Source organism: Lampetra planeri, unplaced genomic scaffold, assembly GCF_965212315.1.
Source record: "Lampetra planeri unplaced genomic scaffold, kcLamPlan1.2.h2 scaffold_405, whole genome shotgun sequence".
In the NCBI taxonomy this organism is placed as follows: Eukaryota; Metazoa; Chordata; class Hyperoartia; order Petromyzontiformes; family Petromyzontidae; genus Lampetra; species Lampetra planeri.
This window is the reverse complement of record NW_027615228.1, coordinates 35,001-57,288: the sequence shown is the minus strand read 5'-3', so window position 1 is coordinate 57,288 and position 22,288 is coordinate 35,001. Positions and strand designations below refer to the sequence as shown.

Genomic DNA, 22,288 nt, shown 5'->3' with positions numbered 1-22,288 from the left:
AGCAGTAGCAGCAGCATCAGCAGTAGCAGCAGCATCATCACTAGCAGCATCATCAGCAGCACCATCAGCAGCAGCATCAACAGCAGCATCATCAGCAGCAGAAGCATCATCAGCAGCAGCATCAGCAGTAGCAGCAGCATCATCACTAGCAGCATCATCAGCAGCAGCATCATCACTAGCAGCATCATCAGCAGCAGCATCATCATCATCAGCAGTAGCATCAGCATCAGCAGCATCAGTAGCAGAAGCATCATCAGCAGCAGAAGCATCATCAGCAGCAGCAGCATCATCAGCAATAGCAGCAGCATCATCATCAGCAGTAGCAGCAGCATCAGCATCATCATCAGCAGTAGCATCATCATCAGCACTACCAGCATCATCAGCAGCAGTAGCATCATCAGCAGCAGTAGCATCATCAGCAGCAGCATCATCAGCATCATCATCAGCAGTAGCAGCAGCATCAGCACTACCAGCATCATCAGCAGCAGTAGCAGCATCATCAGCAGTAGCAGCATCATCAGCAGCAGTAGCAGCATCATCAGCAGCACAAGCATCATCACTAGCAGCATCATCAGCAGCAGTAGCATCATCAGCAGCAGCATCATCAGCATCATCATCAGCAGTAGCAGCAGCATCAGCACTACCAGCATCATCAGCAGCAGTAGCAGCATCATCAGCAGTAGCAGCATCATCAGCAGCACAAGCATCATCACTAGCAGCATCATCAGCAGCAGTAGCATCATCATCAGCAGCAGCATCATCATCATCATCAGCACTACCAGCATCATCAGCAGCATTAGCATCATCAGCAGCAGTAGCAGCATCATCAGCAGCAGTAGCAGCATCATCAGCAGCACAAGCATCATCACTAGCAGCATCATCAGCAGCAGCAGTAGCATCATCAGCAGCAGCATCATCAGCATCATCATCAGCAGTAGCAGCAGCATCAGCACTACCAGCATCATCAGCAGCAGTAGCAGCATCATCAGCAGTAGCAGCATCATCAGCAGCAGCATCATCAGCAGCAGTAGCATCATCAGCAGCAGCATCATCAGCATCATCATCAGCAGTAGCAGCAGCATCAGCACTACCAGCATCATCAGCAGCAGTAGCAGCATCATCAGCAGTAGCAGCATCATCAGCAGCACAAACATCATCACTAGCAGCATCATCAGCAGCAGTAGCATCATCATCAGCAGCAGCATCATCATCATCATCAGCACTACCAGCATCATCAGCAGCATTAGCATCATCAGCAGCAGTAGCAGCATCATCAGCAGTAGCAGCATCATCATCAGTAGCAATAGTAACAGCAACGGCGTTTCATGTGACGACCCTACTTCAGGACTCATGAATAGAGGGGGAGGGGCAGAGAGGTGAGTCAATGACAAGACGTTTCATGTGACGACCCTAGTTCAGGACTCATGGATAGAGGGGAGGGGGGGGCAGAGAGGTGAGTCAATGACAAGACGTTTCATGTGACGACCCTAATTCAGGACTCATGGATAGAGGGGAGGGGGGGGGGCAGAGAGGTGAGTCAATGACAAGACGTTTCATGTTACTACCCTAATTCAGGACTCATGGATAGAGGGGAGGGGGGGGGGGGCAGAGAGGTGAGTCAATGACAAGACGTTTCATGTGACGACCCTAATTCAGGACTCATGGATAGAGGGAGGGGGGGGGGGGGCAGAGAGGTGAGTCAATGACAAACGTTTCATGTGACGACCCTAATTCAGGACTCATGGATAGAGGGAGGGGGGGGGGCAGAGAGGTGAGTCAATGACAAGACGTTTCATGTGACGACCCTACTTCAGGACTCATGGATAGAGGGAGGGGGGGGGGGCAGAGAGGTGAGTCAATGACAAGACGTTTCATGTGACGACCCTAATTCAGCACTCATGGATAGAGGGAGGGGGGGGGGGCAGAGAGGTGAGTCAATGACAAACGTTTCATGTGACGACCCTAATTCAGGACTCATGGATAAAGGGAGGGGGGGGGGCAGAGAGGTGAGTCAATGACAAACGTTTCATGTCACGACCCTAATTCAGGACTCATGGATCGAGGGGAGGGGGGGGGGGCAGAGAGGTGAGGCAATGACAAGACGTTTCATGTTACTACCCTAATTCAGGACTCATGGATAGAGGGGGGAGGGGGGGCAGAGAGGTGAGTCAATGACAAGACGTTTCATGTGACGACCCTAATTCAGGACTCATGGATAGAGGGAGGGGGGGGGGCAGAGAGGTGAGTCAATGACAAGACGTTTCATGTGACGACCCTAATTCAGGACTCATGGATCGAGGGGAGGGGGGGGGCAGAGAGGTGAGGCAATGACAAGACGTTTCATGTGACGACCCTAATTCAGGACTCATGGATAGAGGGGGGAGGGGGGGCAGAGAGGTGAGTCAATGACAAGACGTTTCATGTGACGACCCTAATTCAGGACTCATGGATAGAGGGGGGAGGGGGGGCAGAGAGGTGAGTCAATGACAAGACGTTTCATGTGACGACCCTAATTCAGGACTCATGGATAGAGGGAGGGGGGGGGGGGCAGAGAGGTGAGTCAATGACAAGACGTTTCATGTCACGACCCTAATTCAGGACTCATGGATAGAGGAGAGGGGGGGGAGGGCAGAGAGGAGAGGGGGGGAGGGCAGAGAGGTGAGTCAATGACAAACGTTCCATGTCACTACCCTACTGCAGGACTCATGGATAGAGGGGAGGGGCAGAGAGGTGAGTCAATGACAAGACGTTTCATGTCACTACCCTAATTCAGGACTCATGGATAGAGGGAGGTGGGGGGGGGCAGAGAGGTGAGTCAATGACAAGACGTTTCATGTCACGACCCTACTGCAGGACGCATGGATAAGAGTCGTGGCTTATTGACGAACTCCCATTCATTCAATAACAAATTACCGGCGATTAAAATAATAATTATTAAATGTAAATAATTAACATTACAAACGCCTGTATTGCAATCATTTAACGTCTTTTTTTAAAAACCTTACCCCTCCCCCCAAATGTAAAACATTTTAAAAACAATGTTTGAACATTTCCAACCTCCGTTTCATCAATTTTAAACTTAAGGATTTAAAAAAAAAAATTTCATTCGCGAGGAGAGAAAATTTTAAAAACGCGAGGTGATGTTTTTTTGGTTGTTAAACGTTTTTTTTCCGTCTCTTTCTTTCTTATAAACATTGCCGAGCAATGATGCAAAGTACACGTAAGCGCATCACCGATATTAGTTGCAGTTTTAATTACGAACATTTAAAAACACGCACGCGAAAATAAACAAGTCTGCCCTCAGCTACAACTAGGCCTCGGCGTTCATTAACAATCTTCACCCGCTAAAAAGTCTCAATTATTTGACTTTACGACATTAAAAAAACACAGATTCGGTCGCCCCAAGTTGTCGCGCGTCCCTACGTGACATTTATCGCGACATTAATCGCCCGAAAGTCGACGGATGCCGACCGATTGTTTACCAACAAAGACGCTGCACACAGAATTCTTACATCGCTGTAGTCGCGCGCGGGAGACGCCTCGCCTAGCACGAGCCTTGCTACGCAAGGCCTCAACGGATGTGATGAGAGGTCACGTGGTGGCGGCGGCGGTTATATAGGAGGGGGTGGGGCTAGTGGGTGAGGGGGTGGGGGCTAGTGGGGGGGGCGGGTGTATAGAAGGAGGAGGGCGCTGATTGGTGGAGGAGGAGGGGTTAGTGGTAGAGAAGGCGGGGCTAGTGGCGGGGGGGGGCGGGTGTAGAGAAGGAGGAGGGCGCTGATTGGTGGAGGAGGAGGGGTTAGTGGTAGAGAAGGCGGGGCTAGTGGCGGGGGGGGGCGGGTGTAGAGAAGGAGGAGGCGCTGATTGGTGGAGGAGGTGGGGTTAGTGGGTGAGGGGGGTGGGGGCTAGTGGGGGGGGGGGGCGGGTGTAGAGAAGGAGGAGGGCGCTGATTGGTGGAGGAGGTGGGGTTAGTGAGTGAGGGGGTGGGGGCTAGTGGGGGGGGGGGCGGGTGTATAGAAGGAGGAGGGCGCTGATTGGTGGAGGAGGAGGGGTTAGTGGTAGAGAAGGCGGGGCTAGTGGCGGGGGGGGGGCGGGTGTAGAGAAGGAGGAGGCGCTGATTGGTGGAGGAGGAGGGGTTAGTGGTAGAGAAGGCGGGGCTAGTGGCGGGGGGGGGCGGGTGTAGAGAAGGAGGAGGCGCTGATTGGTGGAGGAGGTGGGGTTAGTGGGTGAGGGGGTGGGGGCTAGTGGGGGGGGGGGGCGGGTGTAGAGAAGGAGGAGGGCGCTGATTGGTGGAGGAGGTGGGGTTAGTGAGTGAGGGGGTGGGGGCTAGTGGGGGGGGGGGGCGGGTGTATAGAAGGAGGAGGGCGCTGATTGGTGGAGGAGGAGGGGTTAGTGGTAGAGAAGGCGGGGCTAGTGGCGGGGGGGGGGGGGCGGGTGTAGAGAAGGAGGAGGCGCTGATTGGTGGAGGAGGTGGGGTTAGTGGGTGAGGGGGTGGGGGCTAGTGGGGGGGGTGGGTGTAAAGAATGAGGAGGAGCTGATTGGTGGAGGAGGTGGGGTTAGTGGGTGAGGGGGTGGGGGCTAGTGGGGGGGGGCGGGTGTAGAGAAGGAGGAGGGCGCTGATTGGTGGAGGAGGAGGGGTTAGTGGGTAGAGAAGGCGGAGCTAATGGGTGAGGGGGTGGGGCTAAAGGGATGAATGAGGGTGGGGGCTAGTGGGGGGGGGGGGGCGGGTGTAGAGAAGGAGGAGGACGCTGATTGGTGGAGGAGGTGGGGCTAGTGGGTAGAGAAGGCGGGGCTAGTGGGGGGGGGCGGGTGTAGAGAAGGAGGAGGCGCTGATTGGTGGAGGAGGTGGGGTTAGTGGGTGAGGGGGTGGGGGCTAGTGGGGGGGGGGGCGGGTGTAGAGAAGGAGGAGGCGCTGATTGGTGGAGGAGGTGGGGCTAGTGGGTAGAGAAGGCGGGGCTAGTGGGGGGGGGGCGGGTGTAGAGAAGGAGGAAGCGCTGATTGGTGGAGGAGGTGGGGTTAGTGGGTGAGGGGGTGGGGGCTAGTGGGGGGGGGCGGGTGTAGAGAAGGAGGAGGCGCTGATTGGTGGAGGAGGTGGGGCTAGTGGGTAGAGAAGGCGGGGCTAGTGGGGGGGGGGCGGGTGTAGAGAAGGAGGAGGACGCTGATTGGTGGAGGAGGTGGGGCTAGTGGGTAGAGAAGGCGGGGCTAGTGGGGGGGGGCGGGTGTAGAGAAGGAGGAGGCGCTGATTGGTGGAGGAGGTGGGGGCTAGTGGGGGGTGGGGCTAGTGGGTAGAGAAGGAGGGGGTGAGGGGGTGGGGGCTAGTGGGTGAGGGGGTGGGGGCTAGTGGGTAGAGAAGGCGGGGGGGGTGAGGGGTGGGGGCTAGTGGGTAGAGAAGGCGTGGCTAGTGGGGGAGGGGGGTGGGGGCTAGTGGGGGGTGGGGCTAGTGGTAAGAGAAGGCGGGGGGTGAGGGGTGGGGGCTAGTGGGGGGTGGGGGCTAGTGGGTGAGGGGTGGGGGCTAGTGGGGGGTGGGGGCGAGTGGGTGAGGGGGTGGGGGCTAGTGGGTGAGGGGTGGGGGCTAGTGGGGGGTGGGGGCTAGTGGGTGAGGGGGTGGGGGCTAGTGGGTGAAAGGGTGGGGGCTAGTGGGTGAGGGGGTGGGGGCTAGTGGGTAGAGAAGGCGGGGGGTGAGGGGTGGGGGCTAGTGGGGGGTGGGGGCTAGTGGGTGAGGGGTGGGGGCTAGTGGGGGCTAGTGGGGGGTGAGGCTGTCCATCTGTGATGAAAGCGCTTTATAGATTTTCTGATTTCCCATCTCCTCCTGCAGTGTCATAGTGTAGTGTATAGTGTAGTAGTGTATAGTGTAGTAGTGTATAGTGTAGTGTATAGTGTAGTGTATAGTGTAGTGTATAGTAGTGTATAGTGTAGTGTATAGTAGTGTAGTGTATAGTAGTGTAGTGTATAGTGTAGTGTATAGTGTAGTGTATAGTGTAGTGTATAGTGTATAGTGTAGTAGTGTATCGTAGTGTATAGTGTAGTGTATAGTGTAGTGTATAGTGTATAGTGTAGTAGTGTATCGTAGTGTATAGTGTAGTGTATAGTGTAGTAGTGAATAGTAGTGTATAGTGTAGTGTATAGTGTAGTAGTGTATAGTGTAGTGTATAGTGTAGTGTATAGTGTAGTGTATAGTGTAGTGTATAGTAGTGTATAGTGTAGTGTATAGTAGTGTAGTGTATAGTAGTGTAGTGTATAGTAGTGTAGTGTATAGTGTAGTGTATAGTGTAGTGTATAGTGTAGTGTATAGTAGTGTATAGTGTAGTGTATAGTGTATATTGTAGTGTATAGTAGTGTAGTGTATAGTGTAGTAGTGTATAGTGTAGTGTATAGTGTAGTGTATAGTGTAGTGTATAGTAGTGTAGTATATAGTGTAGTGTATAGTGTAGTGTATAGTGTAGTGTATAGTAGTGTAGTGTATAGTGTAGTGTATAGTGTAGTGTATAGTAGTGTATAGTGTAGTGTATAGTGTAGTGTATAGTGTAGTGTATAGTAGTATAGTGTATAGTGTAGTGTATAGTGTATAGTGTAGTATATAGTTTAGTAGTGTATAGTGTAGTATATAGTGTAGTGTATAGTGTAGTGTATAGTAGTGTAGTATATAGTGTAGTGTATAGTGTAGTGTATAGTAGTGTATAGTGTAGTGTATAGTGTAGTGTATAGTGTAGTGTATAATGCAGTGTATAGTGTATAGTAGTGTAGTGTATAGTGTAGTGTATAGTAGTGTAGTGTATAATGTAGTGTATAGTGTAGTGTATAGTGTAGTGTATAGTGTAGTGTAGTGTATAGTGTAGTGTGTTGTGTAGTGTATAGTGTAGTGTATAGTAGTATAGTGTATAGTAGTATAGTGTAGTGTATAGTGTAGTGTATAGTGTAGTGTATAGTAGTATAGTGTAGTATATACTGTAGTGTATAGTGTAGTGTATAATGTAGTGTATAGTGTAGTGTATAGTGTATAGTAGTGTAGTGTATAGTGTAGTGTATAGTGTATAGTAGTGTATAGTGTAGTGTATAATGTAGTGCATAGTGTAGTGTATAGTGTAGTGTATAGTGTAGTGTATAGTGTAGTGTATAGTGTAGTGTATAGTGTAGTGTATAGTAGTGTAGTGTGTAGTAGTATAGTGTAGTGTATAGTGTAGTGTATAGTAGTGTAGTGTATAGTGTAGTGTATAGTGTAGTGTATAGTAGTGTAGTGTATAGTGTAGTGTATAGTGTAGTGTATAGTGAAGTGTAGGCTGACACACGCCTCCACCGATGAACACGCAACGCTCCGTTAACATTTTTATTTTAAGAAAAAAAAATTGACATTTTTTAAAACATTTTTTTTTACATTTTTTTGACATTTTCTTTTTCAGCAGCTCGGCTCTTGTGATGGTAGCCAGTGCTGCTCATCTAACAAACAGTGACATGGTAACTTAGTGTTTGCCTTACAGGTCGTCTAATTAAACACAGTTTAGTGTGGGTCTCTGTGGGTTTCTATGAGTCTCTGTGGGTCTCTGTGGATCTCTGTGGGTCTCTGAGTCTGGGTCTCTGTGGGTCTATGTGAGTCTGGGTCTCTGTGGGTCTCTATGAGTCTGGGTCTCTGTGGGTCTCTATGAGTCTGGGTCTCTGTGGGTCTATGTGAGTCTGGGTCTCTGTGGGTCTCTATGAGTCTGGGTCTCTGTGGGTCTTTATGAGTGTGGGTCTCTGTGGGTCTATGTGAGTCTGGGTCTCTGTGGGTCTCTGTGGATCTCTGTGGGTCTCTATGAGTCTGGGTCTCTGTGGGTCTATGTGAGTCTGGGTCTCTGTGGGTCTCTATGAGTCTGGGTCTCTGTGGGTCTCTATGAGTCTGGGTCTCTGTGGGTCTATGTGAGTCTGGGTCTCTGTGGGTCTCTGTGGATCTCTGTGGGTCTCTATGAGTCTGGGTCTCTGTGGGTCTATGTGAGTCTGGGTCTCTGTGGGTCTCTATGAGTCTGGGTCTCTGTGGGTCTCTATGAGTCTGGGTCTCTGTGGGTCTATGTGAGTCTGGGTCTCTGTGGGTCTCTATGAGTCTGGGTCTCTGTGGGTCTCTATGAGTCTGGGTCTCTGTGGGTCTATGTGAGTCTGGGTCTCTGTGGGTCTCTATGAGTCTGGGTCTCTGTGGGTCTTTATGAGTGTGGGTCTCTGTGGGTCTCTATGAGTCTGGGTCTCTGTGGGTCTCTATGAGTCTGGGTCTCTGTGAGTCTTTATGAGTGTGGGTCTCTGTGGGTCTGGGTCTCTGTGGGTCTCTGTGGGTCTCTATGAGTCTCTGTGGGTCTCTGTGGGTCTCTATGAGTCTCTGTGGATCTCTGTGGGTCTCTGTGGGTCTCTGTGGGTGTCTATGAGTCTGGGTCTCTGTGAGTCTCTGTGGGTCTGGGTCTCTGTGGGTCTCTGTGAGTCTGGGTCTCTGTGGGTCTCTATGGTTCTATTTGGGTCTCTGATTATGAGTCTCTGTGGGTCTCTATGGGTTTCTGGATCTCTGGGTCTGTGACTATGGGTCTCTGTAGGTCTCTATGAGTGTGGGTCTCTGTGGTTCTCTCTGGGTCTCTACGAGTATGGGTCTCTGTGGGTCTCTATGGGTCTCTGTGGGTCTCTATGAGTGTGGGTCTCTGTGGTTCTCTCTGGGTCTCTATGAGTTGTGATGGGTCAGGTCGCTTGTGACAAAGAGTTACACGAAAGCCTTACAACTGGTCAAATTAAAAAAAGAGTTAAAAAATATACATGTATTTGACCTTTGCCAGCGAATGCAAACTCCCAAAGCCAAGCGGTGACCTCCCATCCTGTCGTGTTGATGGTGGACCCGCTCTTTCATGGGTGGATGAGTGGGTGTGTGGGTGGGTGAGTGGGTGGGTGGGTGAGTGAGTGGGTGGGTGGGTGAGTGGGTGGGTGAGTGAGCGAGTGGGTGGGTGAGTGGGTGAGTGAGCGGGTGAGTGGGTGGGTGAGTGAGCGGGTGAGTGGGTGAGTGAGTGAGTGGGTGGGTGGGTGAGTGGGTGACTGAGTGGGTGAGTGAGTGGGTGAGCGAGCAGGTGAGCGAGCAGGTGAGCGGGTGAATGGGCGGGTGAGTGGGCGGGTGAGTGGGTGACTGAGCAGGTGAGTGAGTGGGTGACTGAGCGGGTGAGTGAGTGGGTGACTGAGTGGGTGAGTGAGCGGGTGAGTGGGCGGGTGAGCAGGCGAGTGGCCGGGTGAGTGGGTGAGTGAGCGGATGAGTGAACGGCTGAGCGGGTGAGTGGTCAGGTGAGCGGGTGAGTTGATGAGTGAGTGGATGAGTGAGCGGCTGAGCGGGTGAGTTGATGAGTGAGCGGATGAGTGAGCGGCTGAGAGGGTGAGCGTTGCGTGGGGTTCAACATGATGAGTTGGACGTGGGTGGCTTCGCTCCGTTGCCCCATGGCATCGCCACGAGCCGCGAGGGCGGTCGATATCCGTAGTGGCCGGAGGTCGCCTTGCGGCCCAGCCGGACCGAAGCCTCCAAACCCACCGGCTGCTCCATCGGCAAGTTACCCCCATCGCCGTTACCACCGTTACCACCAGAGCCACAACCGCCGCTGAGATCACCACCATCAAAACCACCACCACCACCACCGCCGCTGAGATCACCACCACCAAAACCACCACCACCGCTGAGACCACCACCACAATCAAAACCACCACCACCACCACCGCCACCACCACCACCACCACGACCAAAACTACCACCACCACCACCGCCACCACCACCACCACCACCACCACCAAAACCAACACCACCACCACCGCCGTAGCCGCCACGATGATCATTGCCGCCTCTAGCCCAGCCCAGACCACCACCACCACGGCCCCCCTCCTCGCCGTGCGACGTCGTACGCGACCTGGGCCTCAGCAAGTGCGGGCGTCGGGGACGCTCAACCGAAATCCCCGGCGGCGCCGGCGATTTCGGCGATTTCGGCGAAACGGGAAGGCAGAGGTCGGCGTCGCGGTTGCAGCCGTTGCCGGCCTCTGTCTCGGCGGACTCCGACGGCAGCCGCCGGAGGTCCGAGTCTCGAACGAACGAGTCGGGGCGCGCCTGCCACAGGTGGCGGGCGACGGCTTCCAGGGGATCCGAGTTCGCGGCCGCGACGTTCGATGGACGGCTCCTGGTGGCAGCGGTGGAGAGGGTTCTTCTGGTGGCAGCGGTGGCACCGATCCTGGTGGCAGCGGAGGAGAGAGTTGCGGTGGAGAGGGGTCCAGTGGAGAGGGTTCCGGTGGCAGCGGTGGAGAGGGTTCTTCTGGTGGCAGCGGTGGCACCGATCCTGGTGGCAGCGGAGGAGAGAGTTGCGGTGGAGAGGGGTCCGGTGGAGAGGGTTCCGGTGGCAGTGGTGGAGAGGGTTCTTCCGGTGGCAGCGGTGGCACCGATCCTGGTGGCAGCGGAGGAGAGTCGGAGGCTCAGAGACTCGCACGGAGGGCGCCAGAGATTCTCGCGCAGAGACTCACACAGGAAACACAGAGACTCACACAGAGAGGCAGAGACTCGCACAGAGAGTCGGAGGCTCAGAGACTCACACAGAGGCTCAGAGACTCGCACGGAGACTCACACAGAGAGTCAAAGACTCACACAGGAAACTCAGAGACTCGCACGGAGAGGGTTGCGGTGGAGAGGGCTCCTTTGGCAGCGGTGGCACCGATCCTGGTGGCAGCGGTGGCACAGGTACAAGTTTAAGTTTCATATATTAGGTGTAGCCCTGTGAGCCATTCGGCTCTTGAATCGGGTGCAACCGCAACAAACAAAAACATGAACAAGAAAACATCTTGTAGTGACTATGTGACTGAGTGCAAACAGAAAATCCAAGAAAAGACAGTAAAATGTTGCAGAAAAAGCACCGTTACACACCAACGCTGTGTGCAAAAATCGCAGTGGGATGCAAGTCAAACAACAACAACAACCACAAGACAACTTATATTAAGGCCATCAGTCTAACTCTGTACTACTACAACAAGCAAACGTGGCCAAAACCAATACACTTTTCGAAATCACCAAAATAAAGCCACGAAAGCAATGAAACAGCGATCATAGGAACTGTGACGGAATTTTCACAACTAACAACATAAACTACAACATGTACCACCAAAACCCTGCAGCCATATAGCTGGCTGCATGAGTTACTCCACAACAGCAGCAGCAGCAGGAGCATCAGTTGGAGTATTATAATTTTTCAATGCACCTTTAAGATCAGCGCATGAAATTAACAAGTATAACCCGTAAACACAAAGTTTTTCACTATAAATCCTTTATATGCGTGGCGGCTAGAGTCCTCTCGTCCTCTGGCTTGAGATGGCTGCCACCTATGGGCCAGATGATTGCATTGCACCATTAAGCAATTGGTAATTAAATATAATATTTTTGTCTTAAGAAGTGTAAAATTTTGTTTAAAAAAATTTCACGAACATTCATTGTCACGCACAACGAGTCTGTGTGCGGAAAACGTCAGCTCGATTGGATCACGGGAAGTGGGTTAAAAAAACGACCGAAAGATTTGCACGGTCCTAAGCAAGCAAGCGAGCAAGCGAACGAACTTAATATAACGGATTTAAAAATAATAATAAAAAATTAACCAGTAAAAACAAAGTTTTTCACTCTAAATCCTTTATATGCGTGGCGGCTAGAGTCCTCTCGTCCTCTGGCTTGAGATGGCTGCCACCTATGGGTCAGATGATTGCATTACACCATTAAGCAATTGGTAATTACATATAATATTTTTGTCCTAAAAAGTGTAAAATTTTGGAGAAAAAAAATTTCACGATAATCAATTGTCACGCACAACGAGTCTGTGTGCAAAACGTCAGCTCGATTGGATCACGGGAAGTGGGTTAAAAAACGACCGAAAGATTTGCACGCTCCTAAGCAAGCAAGCGAGCAAGCGAGCGAACTTAATATAAAGGATTTAAAAACGTAGGTCATACTTTGCACCGATGGTCGCGCCGAAGTCGGAGCTGGTTGAGGAGGAGGAGGGGCAGTTGCAGGGGCAGCAGGAGGGGCAGCTGCAGCTGCAGCAGGAGGTTGTGGAGAAGTCCTCATCTCCAAGCTCCTCCAGGAATCTCCCCACGTTGGTCCGAGCCTCAGCCTCGTGCTGCAGGAGACGGCTGAACGAGCGGAGACCCCCGGCGGTGAAACGGAGCCACTGGGATGGAGGAGCCTCATCTCCACCACCTCCACCTCCACCACCACCTCCTCCACCACCACCTCCACCACCACCACCTCCAACCCTGTCTCCCTCCGTCTTCATCCACGGCTCACGACCTCCGAGCCTCCTTGCCCGACCGTTCCCCACCTCCTCCTCCTGGTCCACCGCTTTCTCACCACCACCGCCACCGCCACCACCGCCACCACCAGCACCACCACCATCACGACCATGACCTTCGAGCCACCCTGCCTGACCGTTCCCCACCTCCTCCTCCTGGTCCACCGCTTTCTCACCACCACCGCCACCACCACCGCCACCGCCACCACCACCACGACGACGACCCGCCCGGCAGTGAGACTGGAACTCGGCGTAGTAGCGGTCCGAGCGAAGCGCTCGGCACCACGGGAAGCATCCCGTGAGGGCGCAGAAAAGCAACACGCCCAGCGAGAAGACATCAGCACTGGGGTCGGCCCTCACCTCGTGCCTCACCTCGTGCCTCACCACCCTCACCACCCTCCTCACCACCCTCCCCTCCCTCCCCCCCCTCCTCCTCCCCCTTCCTCTCCCTCTCCTCCCCCTTCCCTTCCTCCTCCCCCTTTCTCTCCCTCCCCTCCCTCCCCTCCCCCTCCTCCCTCACCTCCCTCCCCTCTCTCCCCTCCCTCCCCTCCCTCTCCCTCGCCTCCCTCGCCTCCCTCTCCTCCCTCGCCTCCCTCTCCTCCCTCTCCTCCCTCACCTCCCTCACCTCCCTCCCCTCTCTCCCCTCCCTCTCCTCCCTCTCCTCCCTCTCCCTCGCCTCCCTCTCCTCCCTCTCCTCCTCGTCCGAGTCTCGTAGCTCGGGAGGGGCGTACGGGTTTCCCGCCGTCGCCTTCATCTTTGCCTCCGCGTCTCCGACGAGAGCCGCCTGCCCAAAGTCACCCAGCTTGCACACGAAGTCGCCCTGCCAGCAGCCAGAGTCGCCCTCCCAGCAGCCAGAGTCACCCAGCCCGCAGCCAAAGTCGCCCAACCCGCCGCCAAAGTCGCCCTGCCAGCAGCCAGAGTCACCCAGCCCGCAGCCAAAGTCGCCCTGCCAGCGGCCAGAATCGCCCAGCTCGCAACCGGAGTCGTCGAGATTGCGAACAAAGTCGCCCTGCCAGCAGCCAGGGTCGCCCAAATCGTACCTCACCTCCACCTCATCACCCGCTCCTCCTCCTCCTCCTCCTCCTCCATCGCCACGACCCCCCTCACCCGCCTGACCCCTCTCCGTGCCGCGCCAGCGGTGAACCCGGCCGTGTCGGTGATGCCGGCGTCGGTGCCGCGGGAAGAGGAGGACGTTCTCGGGCCTCACGTCGCCGTGAACGATGCCGCAGTGCGAGTGGAGGTGGTGGAGGGCGCGGGCCACGTGCAGAGCCACGGTGCGGCACGTGCGCTCGGGCAGGCCCTCCTGGAGGTGCGAGGGGGAGGGGAGGGGAGACGGCAGGGAAGGGATAGGAGGGTCAGAGACTGGCTCAGAGACTCAGAGACTCAGAGACTCGCACGGAGAGTCGGAGGCTCAGAGACTCAGAGACTCAGAGACTCACACGGAGGCTCAGAGACTCACACGGAGACTCAGAGACTCACACGGAGGCTCAGAGACTCACACGGAGACTCAGAGACTCACACGGAGACTCAGAGACTCACACGGAGGCTCAGAGACTCACACGGAGACTCAGAGACTCACACGGAGGGTCAGAGACTCACACGGAGACTCAGAGACTCACACGGAGACTCAGAGACTCACACGGAGGCTCAGAGACTCACACGGAAAGCCGGAGACTCGAACGGAGACTCACACGGAGGCTCAGAAACTCACACGGAGACTCAGAGACTCGCACGGAGAACAGAGGTCGCAAACGGGTTTTGATTCCTTACCCCCTGTAACCGTACCCGGCCGCACCAGGGTCGCAAACGGGTACCCGTACCCGGCCGTACCCGTACCCTACCCGTACCCGGCCGGGTATCGGGTAGGGTACGGGTATCGGGTACCCGATTGCGACCTCTGGGATGAAGCCACGTTGCAGGCGCGGGTGGGTTGATTCTAGGAACTTGAATTGTGAGAAGAGACAAGACGTTGGGAAATGAGTGACAAACGGTGACTCACCAGTGACTCACGGTCTACCCGTACCTGGCCGCACCAGGTATCGGGTAGGGTACGGGTATCGGGTACCCGGTTGCGACCTCTGACGGAGACTCACACGGAGGGTCAGAGACTCGTACGGAGACTCACAAGGAGACACCGAGACTCACAAAGGTGAAAATGCTTCACCCCGAGCTCTCATACTCTGATGGTGCGCTGTCTTTGAGTTGTGCGCCTTTTGGCGTCATCTGGTCCAACACCATGTGAGACTAGGCTCTAAGAAAAGCTGTCTCGGGTGTGGACCAATCAACTTCAAGGACAGTGCATATGTTATCAGAGTTGTGTCTTTTGTTTGCATTCCGACCGCAGGTATTGTGGTCAATGCAAACATGACTCCTTGTAAAAAAAGTGTCAGTTTTGTTGCCAGATAGAAGGGTAAAAAACCACCACCCCACCACCACGCCCCACCACCCCCCCCACCACCTCCACCCCCCCCACCACCCCCACCACCACCCCCACCACCACCACCCCCCACCACCCTCACCACCAACCCACCACCCCCACCACCACCACCCCCACCACCACCACCACCACCTTCACCAACACCCCCACCATCCCACCACCTCCACCACCCCCACCACCCCCCCCCACCACCCCCACCATCCCCACCCCCTCCCCTACCACCACCCCCTACCACCCCCACCACCTCCACCTCCACCACCACCACCTTCACCTTCACCACCACCCCCACCACCTCCACCCCACCCACCACCACCCCCACCACCACCCCCACCACCCCCCACCACCCCCACCACCCCCCCTACCTCCACCACCCCCACCCCCACCACCACCCCCACCACCACCCCCACCACCCCCACCACCCCCCCTACCCCCACCACCCCCACCCCACCCACCACCACCCCCACCACCACCCCCACCACCCCCCACCACCCCCACCACCCCCCCTACCCCCACCACCCCCACCCCCACCACCACCCCCCACCACCCCCTCACCCCCCACTCACTCTGAGTGGCACACGAGAGAAGAGGTCTCCCAGCGGAGCGAACTCCTGTAGCAGCAAGAAGCAGCGGCGCTCCGGCTCACAGCACGACACCAGAGACATCACCACTGCACCGGCTGCCGTGGTGGTGGTTCCTGTGGTGGTTCCTGTGGTGGTTCCTGTGGTGGTGGTGGCGGTAGTGGTGGTGGTTCCTGCTGTGGTGGTGGTTCCTGCGGTGGTGGCGGTAGTGGCGGTGGTGGTGGCGGTGGTGGTGGTGTTGGTGAAGGTGGTGGTGGTGGCGGTGGTGGTGGTGGTGGTGGTGGTGGTTCCTGCCGTGGTGGTGGTTCTTGCGTTGGCTCCAGTATCTCCTGCGGCGGTGGTGGCAGTGGTGTTGGCGGTGGCGGTGGAGTTAGTGGTGATGCTGTTGTCTTCGGCGGAGGCGGTGGTGGTTCCTGCGGTGTTGGCGGTGGTGTTGGAGGCGGTGGAGTTAGTGGTGATGCTGGTGTCTTCGGCGGAGGCGGTGGTGGTTCCTGCGGTGTTGGCGGTGGTGTTGGAGGCGGTGGTGGTGATGCTGGTGTCTTCGGCGGAGGCGGTGGTGGTTCCTGCGGTGTTGGCGGTGGTGTTGGAGGCGGTGGTGGTGATGCTGGTGTCTTCGGCGGAGGCGGTGGTGGTTCCTGCGGTGTTGGCGGTGGTGTTGGAGGCGGTGGTGGTGATGCTGGTGTCTTCGGCGGAGGTGGTGGTGGTGGTGGTGGTGGTTCCTACGTTGGCTCCAGTATCTCCTGCGGCGGCGGTGGAGGTGGTGGTGGTGGTTCTGTTGTCTTCGGTAGAGGTGGTGGTGGTTCCTGCGGTGTTGGCGGTGGTGGTGGTGGCGGTGGTGGTGATGCTGGTGTCTTCGGTAGAGGTGGTGGTGGTTCCTGCGGTGATGTTGGTGGTGTTGGTGGTGGTGGTGGGGGGGGTGGAGGTGGTGGTGGTGGAGTTGGTGGAGGTGGAGGTGGTGATGTTGTCGTCTTCGGCGGAGGTGGTGGTGGTTCCTGCGGTGGTGGCGGTGGTGATGGTGGAGGTGGTGGTGGTGGTGGTGGGGGTGGTGGAGTTGGTGGTGGTGGTGGGGGGGGTGGAGTTGGTGGTGGTGGAGGTGGTGGTGATGTTGGTGTCTTCGGCGGAGGCAACGAATGCGCAGGGCAGAGCGAGCACCACGTGGTCGCTGTGCCGGGCACGACGCTGGAGCAGAAGTTCCCGCAGGTAGCTGATGGCGGACGATGATAACGACGATTGTGACTGCGATGATGGCAGCGATGATGATGATGGTGGTGGTGGAGGTGATGGAGATGGAGATGATGGTGGAGATGATGATGATGATGGTGGAGATGATGATGATGATGGTGGAGATGATGATGATGGAGATGATGATGATGGTGGTGGAGATGATGATGATGATGGAGATGGGGTCCCACAGGATCGGAACTTCTTTATCGCCACGCGCTGCCCTGTAGGGGGTTGTGTGTGGGAAGGCAGGTAGGCGGTGAGGGTGAGTGAGTACCTGTGGTGAGTACCTGTGGTGAGTGAGTACCTGTAGTGAGTGAGTACTTGTGGTGAGTACTTGTGGTGAGTACTTGTGGTGAGTACCTGTAGTGAGGTACCTGTGGTGAGTACCTGTAGTGAGTGAGTACCTGTAGTGAGGTACCTGTGGTGAGTGAGTACCTGTAGTGAGTGAGTACCTGTGGTGAGTACCTGTGGTGAGTGAGTACTTGTGGTGAGTACTTGTGGTGAGTGAGTACCTGTGGTGAGTACCTGTGGTGAGTACCTGTGGTGAGTGAGTACCTGTAGTGAGTGAGTACTAGTGGTGAGTGAGTACCTGTGGTGAGTACCTGTAGTGAGTGAGTACTAGTGGTGAGTACCTGTGGTGAGTGAGTACCTGTGGTGAGTACCTGTAGTGAGTGAGTACCTGTGGTGAGTACCTGTGGTGAGTGAGTACCTGTGGTGAGTACCTGTAGTGAGTGAGTACCTGTGGTGAGTACTTGTGGTGAGTGAGTACCTGTGGTGAGTACCTGTGGTGAGTACCTGTGGTGAGTGAGTACCTGTAGTGAGTGAGTACTAGTGGTGAGTGAGTACCTGTGGTGAGTACCTGTAGTGAGTGAGTACTAGTGGTGAGTACCTGTGGTGAGTGAGTACCTGTGGTGAGTACCTGTGGTGAGTGAGTACTTGTGGTGAGTACCTGTAGTGAGTGAGTACCTGTGGTGAGTACCTGTAGTGAGTGAGTACCTGTGGTGAGTACCTGTGGTGAGTGAGTACCTGTGGTGAGTACCTGTGGTGAGTGAGTACCTGTGGTGAGTACCTGTAGTGAGTGAGTACCTGTGGTGAGTACCTGTAGTGAGGTACCTGTGGTGAGTGAGTACCTGTGGTGAGTACCTGTAGTGAGTGAGTACTTGTGGTGAGTACCTGTAGTGAGTGAGGTACCTGTAGTGAGGTACCTGTGGTGAGTGAGTACTTGTGGTGAGTACTTGTGGTGAGTGAGTACCTGTGGTGAGTACCTGTAGTGAGGTACCTGTGGTGAGTGAGTACCTGTGGTGAGTACTTGTGGTGGGTGAGTACCTGTGGTGAGTACCTGTGGTGAGTACCTGTGGTGAGTACCTGTGGTGAGTACTTGTGGTGAGTGAGGTACCTGTGGTGAGTGAGTACCTGTGGTGAGTGAGTACTTGTGGTGAGTACCTGTGGTGAGTGAGTACCTGTGGTGAGTGAGGTACCTGTGGTGAGTGAGTACCTGTGGTGAGTGAGCACTTGTGGTGAGTACCTGTAGTGAGTGAGGTACCTGTGGTGAGTGAGTACCTGTAGTGAGTGAGGTACCTGTGGTGAGTGAGTACTTGTGGTGAGTACCTGTAGTGAGTGAGTACCTGTGGTGAGTGAGTACTTGTGGTGAGTACCTGTGGTGAGTGAGTACCTGTGGTGAGTGAGTACTTGTGGTGAGTACCTGTGGTGAGTGAGGTACCTGTGGTGAGTGAGGTACCTGTGGTGAGTGAGTACCTGTGGTGAGTGAGTACCTGTGGTGAGTGAGTACTTGTGGTGAGTACTTGTGGTGAGTGAGGTACCTGTGGTGAGTGAGTACCTGTGGTGAGTGAGTACTTGTGGTGAGTACTTGTGGTGAGTGAGGTACCTGTGGTGAGTGAGTACCTGTGGTGAGTGAGTACCTGTGGTGAGTGAGTACCTGTAGTGAGGTACCTGTGGTGAGTACTTGTGGTGAGTACTTGTACTGAGGTACCTGTGGCGATGTGGGTGGCCAGGTAGACGGTGCCGAACTTGCCCTGTCCCAGCGGCTGCCCCACGCGGATGTGTGAGGTACCTGTAGTGAGGTGTGTGAGTACCTGTGGTACCTGTGGTGAGTACCTGTAGTGAGTGAGTACCTGTGGCGATGTGGGTGGCCAGGTAGACGGTGCCGAACTTGCCCTGTCCCAGCGGCTGCCCCACGCGGATGTGTGAGGTACCTGTAGTGAGGTGTGTGAGTACCTGTGGTACCTGTGGTGAGTACCTGTAGTGAGTGAGTACCTGTGGCGATGTGGGTGGCCAGGTAGACGGTGCCGAACTTGCCCTGTCCCAGCGGCTGCCCCACGCGGATGTGTGAGGTACCTGTAGTGAGGTGTGTGAGTACCTGTGGTACCTGTGGTGAGTACCTGTAGTGAGTGAGTACCTGTGGCGATGTGGGTGGCCAGGTAGACGGTGCCGAACTTGCCCTGTCCCAGCGGCTGCCCCACGCGGATGTGTGAGGTACCTGTAGTGAGGTGTGTGAGTACCTGTGGTACCTGTGTGAGTACCTGTAGTGAGTGAGTACCTGTGGCGATGTGGGTGGCCAGGTAGACGGTGCCGAACTTGCCCTGTCCCAGCGGCTGCCCCACGCGGAAGTGTGAGGTACCTGTGGTATCTGTACTGAGTACCTGTGTGAGTACCTGTAGTGAGTGAGTACCTGTGGCGATGTGGGTCGCCAGGTAGACGGTGAAGGTGTGTGAGTACCTGTACTGAGTACCTGTGTGAGTACCTGTAGTGAGGTACCTGTGGCGATGTGGGTGGCCAGGTAGACGGTGCCGAACTTGCCCTGTCCCAGCGGCTGCCCCACGCGGAAGTGTGAGGTACCTGTAGTGAGGTGTGTGAGTACCTGTGGCGATGTGGGTGGCCAGGTAGACGGTGCCGAACTTGCCCTGTCCCAGCGGCTGCCCCACGCGGAAGTGTGAGGTACCTGTGGTAGCTATGGTGAGTACTTGTACTGAGTACCTGTGGTGAGTATGTGAGTACCTGTGGCTATGTGAGTATCTGTGTGAGTACCTGTAGTGAGGTATGTGAGTTCCTGTGGTGAGTACCTGTAGTGAGTGAGTACCTGTGGCGATGTGGGTCGCCAGGTAGACGGTGAAGGTGTGTGTGTACCTGTGGTGAGTACTTGTGGTGAGTACCTGTGGTGGGTGAGTACCTGTGGTGGGTGAGTACCTGTGGTGAGTATGTGAGTACCTGTGGTGAGTACCTGTGGTGAGTATGTGAGTACCTGTGGCGATGTGGGTGGCCAGGTAGACGGTGCCGAACTTGCCCTGTCCCAGCGGCTGCCCCACGCGGATGTGTGAGGTACCTGTAGTGAGGTGTGTGAGTACCTGTGGTACCTGTGTGAGTACCTGTAGTGAGTGAGTGAGGTACCTGTGGCGATGTGGGTGGCCAGGTAGACGGTGCCGAACTTGCCCTGTCCCAGCGGCTGCCCCACGCGGATGTGTGAGGTACCTGTAGTGAGGTGTGTGAGTACCTGTGGTACCTGTGGTGAGTACCTGTAGTGAGTGAGTACCTGTGGCGATGTGGGTGGCCAGGTAGACGGTGCCGAACTTGCCCTGTCCCAGCGGCTGCCCCACGCGGATGTGTGAGGTACCTGTAGTGAGGTGTGTGAGTACCTGTGGTACCTGTGTGAGTACCTGTAGTGAGTGAGTACCTGTGGCGATGTGGGTGGCCAGGTAGACGGTGCCGAACTTGCCCTGTCCCAGCGGCTGCCCCACGCGGATGTGTGAGGTACCTGTAGTGAGGTGTGTGAGTACCTGTGGTACCTGTGTGAGTACCTGTAGTGAGTGAGTACCTGTGGCGATGTGGGTGGCCAGGTAGACGGTGCCGAACTTGCCCTGTCCCAGCGGCTGCCCCACGCGGATGTGTGAGGTACCTGTGGTGAGGTGTGTGAGTACCTGTGGTACCTGTGTGAGTACCTGTAGTGAGTGAGTACCTGTGGCGATGTGGGTGGCCAGGTAGACGGTGCCGAACTTGCCCTGTCCCAGCGGCTGCCCCACGCGGATGTGTGAGGTACCTGTAGTGAGGTGTGTGAGTACCTGTGGTACCTGTGTGAGTACCTGTAGTGAGTGAGTACCTGTGGCGATGTGGGTGGCCAGGTAGACGGTGCCGAACTTGCCCTGTCCCAGCGGCTGCCCCACGCGGATGTGTGAGGTACCTGTAGTGAGGTGTGTGAGTACCTGTGGTACCTGTGGTGAGTACCTGTAGTGAGTGAGTACCTGTGGCGATGTGGGTGGCCAGGTAGACGGTGCCGAACTTGCCCTGTCCCAGCGGCTGCCCCACGCGGAAGTGACGCTCCACGCAGAGCGGAGCCGGGGGGTTCATCTGGGGGGTGAGACACAGGCAAAGGTCCCCCCAGGTAGCCTCCAGCAGGGATGTAGGGCAAGTGCGGAGACACAGGCAAAGGTCCCCCCAGGTAGCCTCCGGCAGGGCTCGAGGGCAAGTGCGGAGACGCAGACAAAGGTCCCCCCAGGTAGCCTCCGGCAGGGCTCGAGGGCAAGTGCGGAGACGCAGACAAAGCTACCCCCAGGTAGCCTCCAGCAGGGATGTAGGGCAAGTGCTGAGACACAGGCAAAGGTCCCCCCAGGTAGCCTCCGGCAGGGCTGTAAGGCAAGTGCTGAGACGCAGACAAAGCTACCCCCAGGTAGCCTCCAGCAGGGATGTAGGGCAAGTGCTGAGACACAGACAAAGGTCCCCCAGGTAGCCTCCAGCAGGGCTGTAGGGCAAGTGCTGTTAGCTAGCGAGTAGCAGCAGCAGTGTCTATGTACTACACACACCACACGCAGAGACAAAGCTCCCCTAGGTAGCCTCCAGCAGGGCTTTAGGGCAAGTGCTGTTACACACACACAGACAAAGATCCCTCAGGTAGCCTCCAGCAGGGCTCTAGGGCAAGTGCTGTTACACACACACACACAGACAAAGCTACCCCCAGGTAGCCTCCAGCAGGGATGTAGGGCAAGTGCTGAGACACAGACAAAGGTCCCCCAGGTAGCCTCCGGCAGGGCTCGAGGGCAAGTGCTGTTACACACACACACAGACAAAGGTCCCCCAGGTAGCCTCCAGCAGGGCTGTAGGGCAGGTGCTGAGACACAGAAAAAGCTACCCCCAGGTAGCCTCCAACAAGGCTCTAGGGCAAGTGCTGTTACACACACACAGACAAAGATCCCCCCAGGTAGCCTCCAGCAGGGCAGTAGGGCAAGTGCTGTTACACACACACAGACAAAGATCCCCCAGGTAGCCTCCAGCAGGGTAGTAGGGCAAGTGCTGTTACACACACACACAGACAATGATCCCCCCAGGTAACGTCTAGCAGGGCTGTAGGGGCAAGTGCTGTCAGTAGCAGCAGAACCTATGAAGGCTACTGGCACACAGAGGGGGTGGCTACCAGCACCACGCCCGGCTGCCTTTGTCTCTCCCCCAGTGCTAGCGATGTTCACTACACCACCACCACCGCTACACCACCATCACCACCACAGCACCAGGTTCTCAGTTGAGGCTGAGTCGACCTAGGGGAGGCCCAGGACCGGTTCAGATAATCTCTATCACTGGGTGATGGTGGTGGCCGTGAGTGCGCTAACCACTGCACCACCACTCCCCACACACACACAGTGCGCTAACCACTGCACCACCACTCCCCTCACACACACACAGTGCGCTAACCACTGCACCACCACTCCCCCCCAACACACACAGTGCGCTAACCACTGCACCACCACTACCCACACACA

General features: G+C 55.8%; 1 protein-coding gene across 1 annotated transcript; it reads right to left on the bottom strand.

Moving 5' to 3' along the window:
• Positions 1 to 7,307: 7,307 nt before the first annotated feature.
• LOC144741037 (uncharacterized) lies at positions 7,308 to 20,885 on the bottom strand. Its single transcript, XM_078623726.1, has 7 exons — positions 20,780 to 20,885; positions 20,356 to 20,436; positions 18,517 to 19,164; positions 15,288 to 16,747; positions 12,913 to 13,590; positions 11,950 to 12,701; positions 7,308 to 10,406 (listed from the first exon to the last, which is right to left on the bottom strand). Exons 1-7 carry the CDS (start codon positions 20,883 to 20,885, stop codon positions 9,377 to 9,379), a joined length of 4,755 nt encoding a protein of 1,584 aa, XP_078479852.1. The 3' UTR covers positions 7,308 to 9,376.
• Positions 20,886 to 22,288: the final 1,403 nt, after the last annotated feature.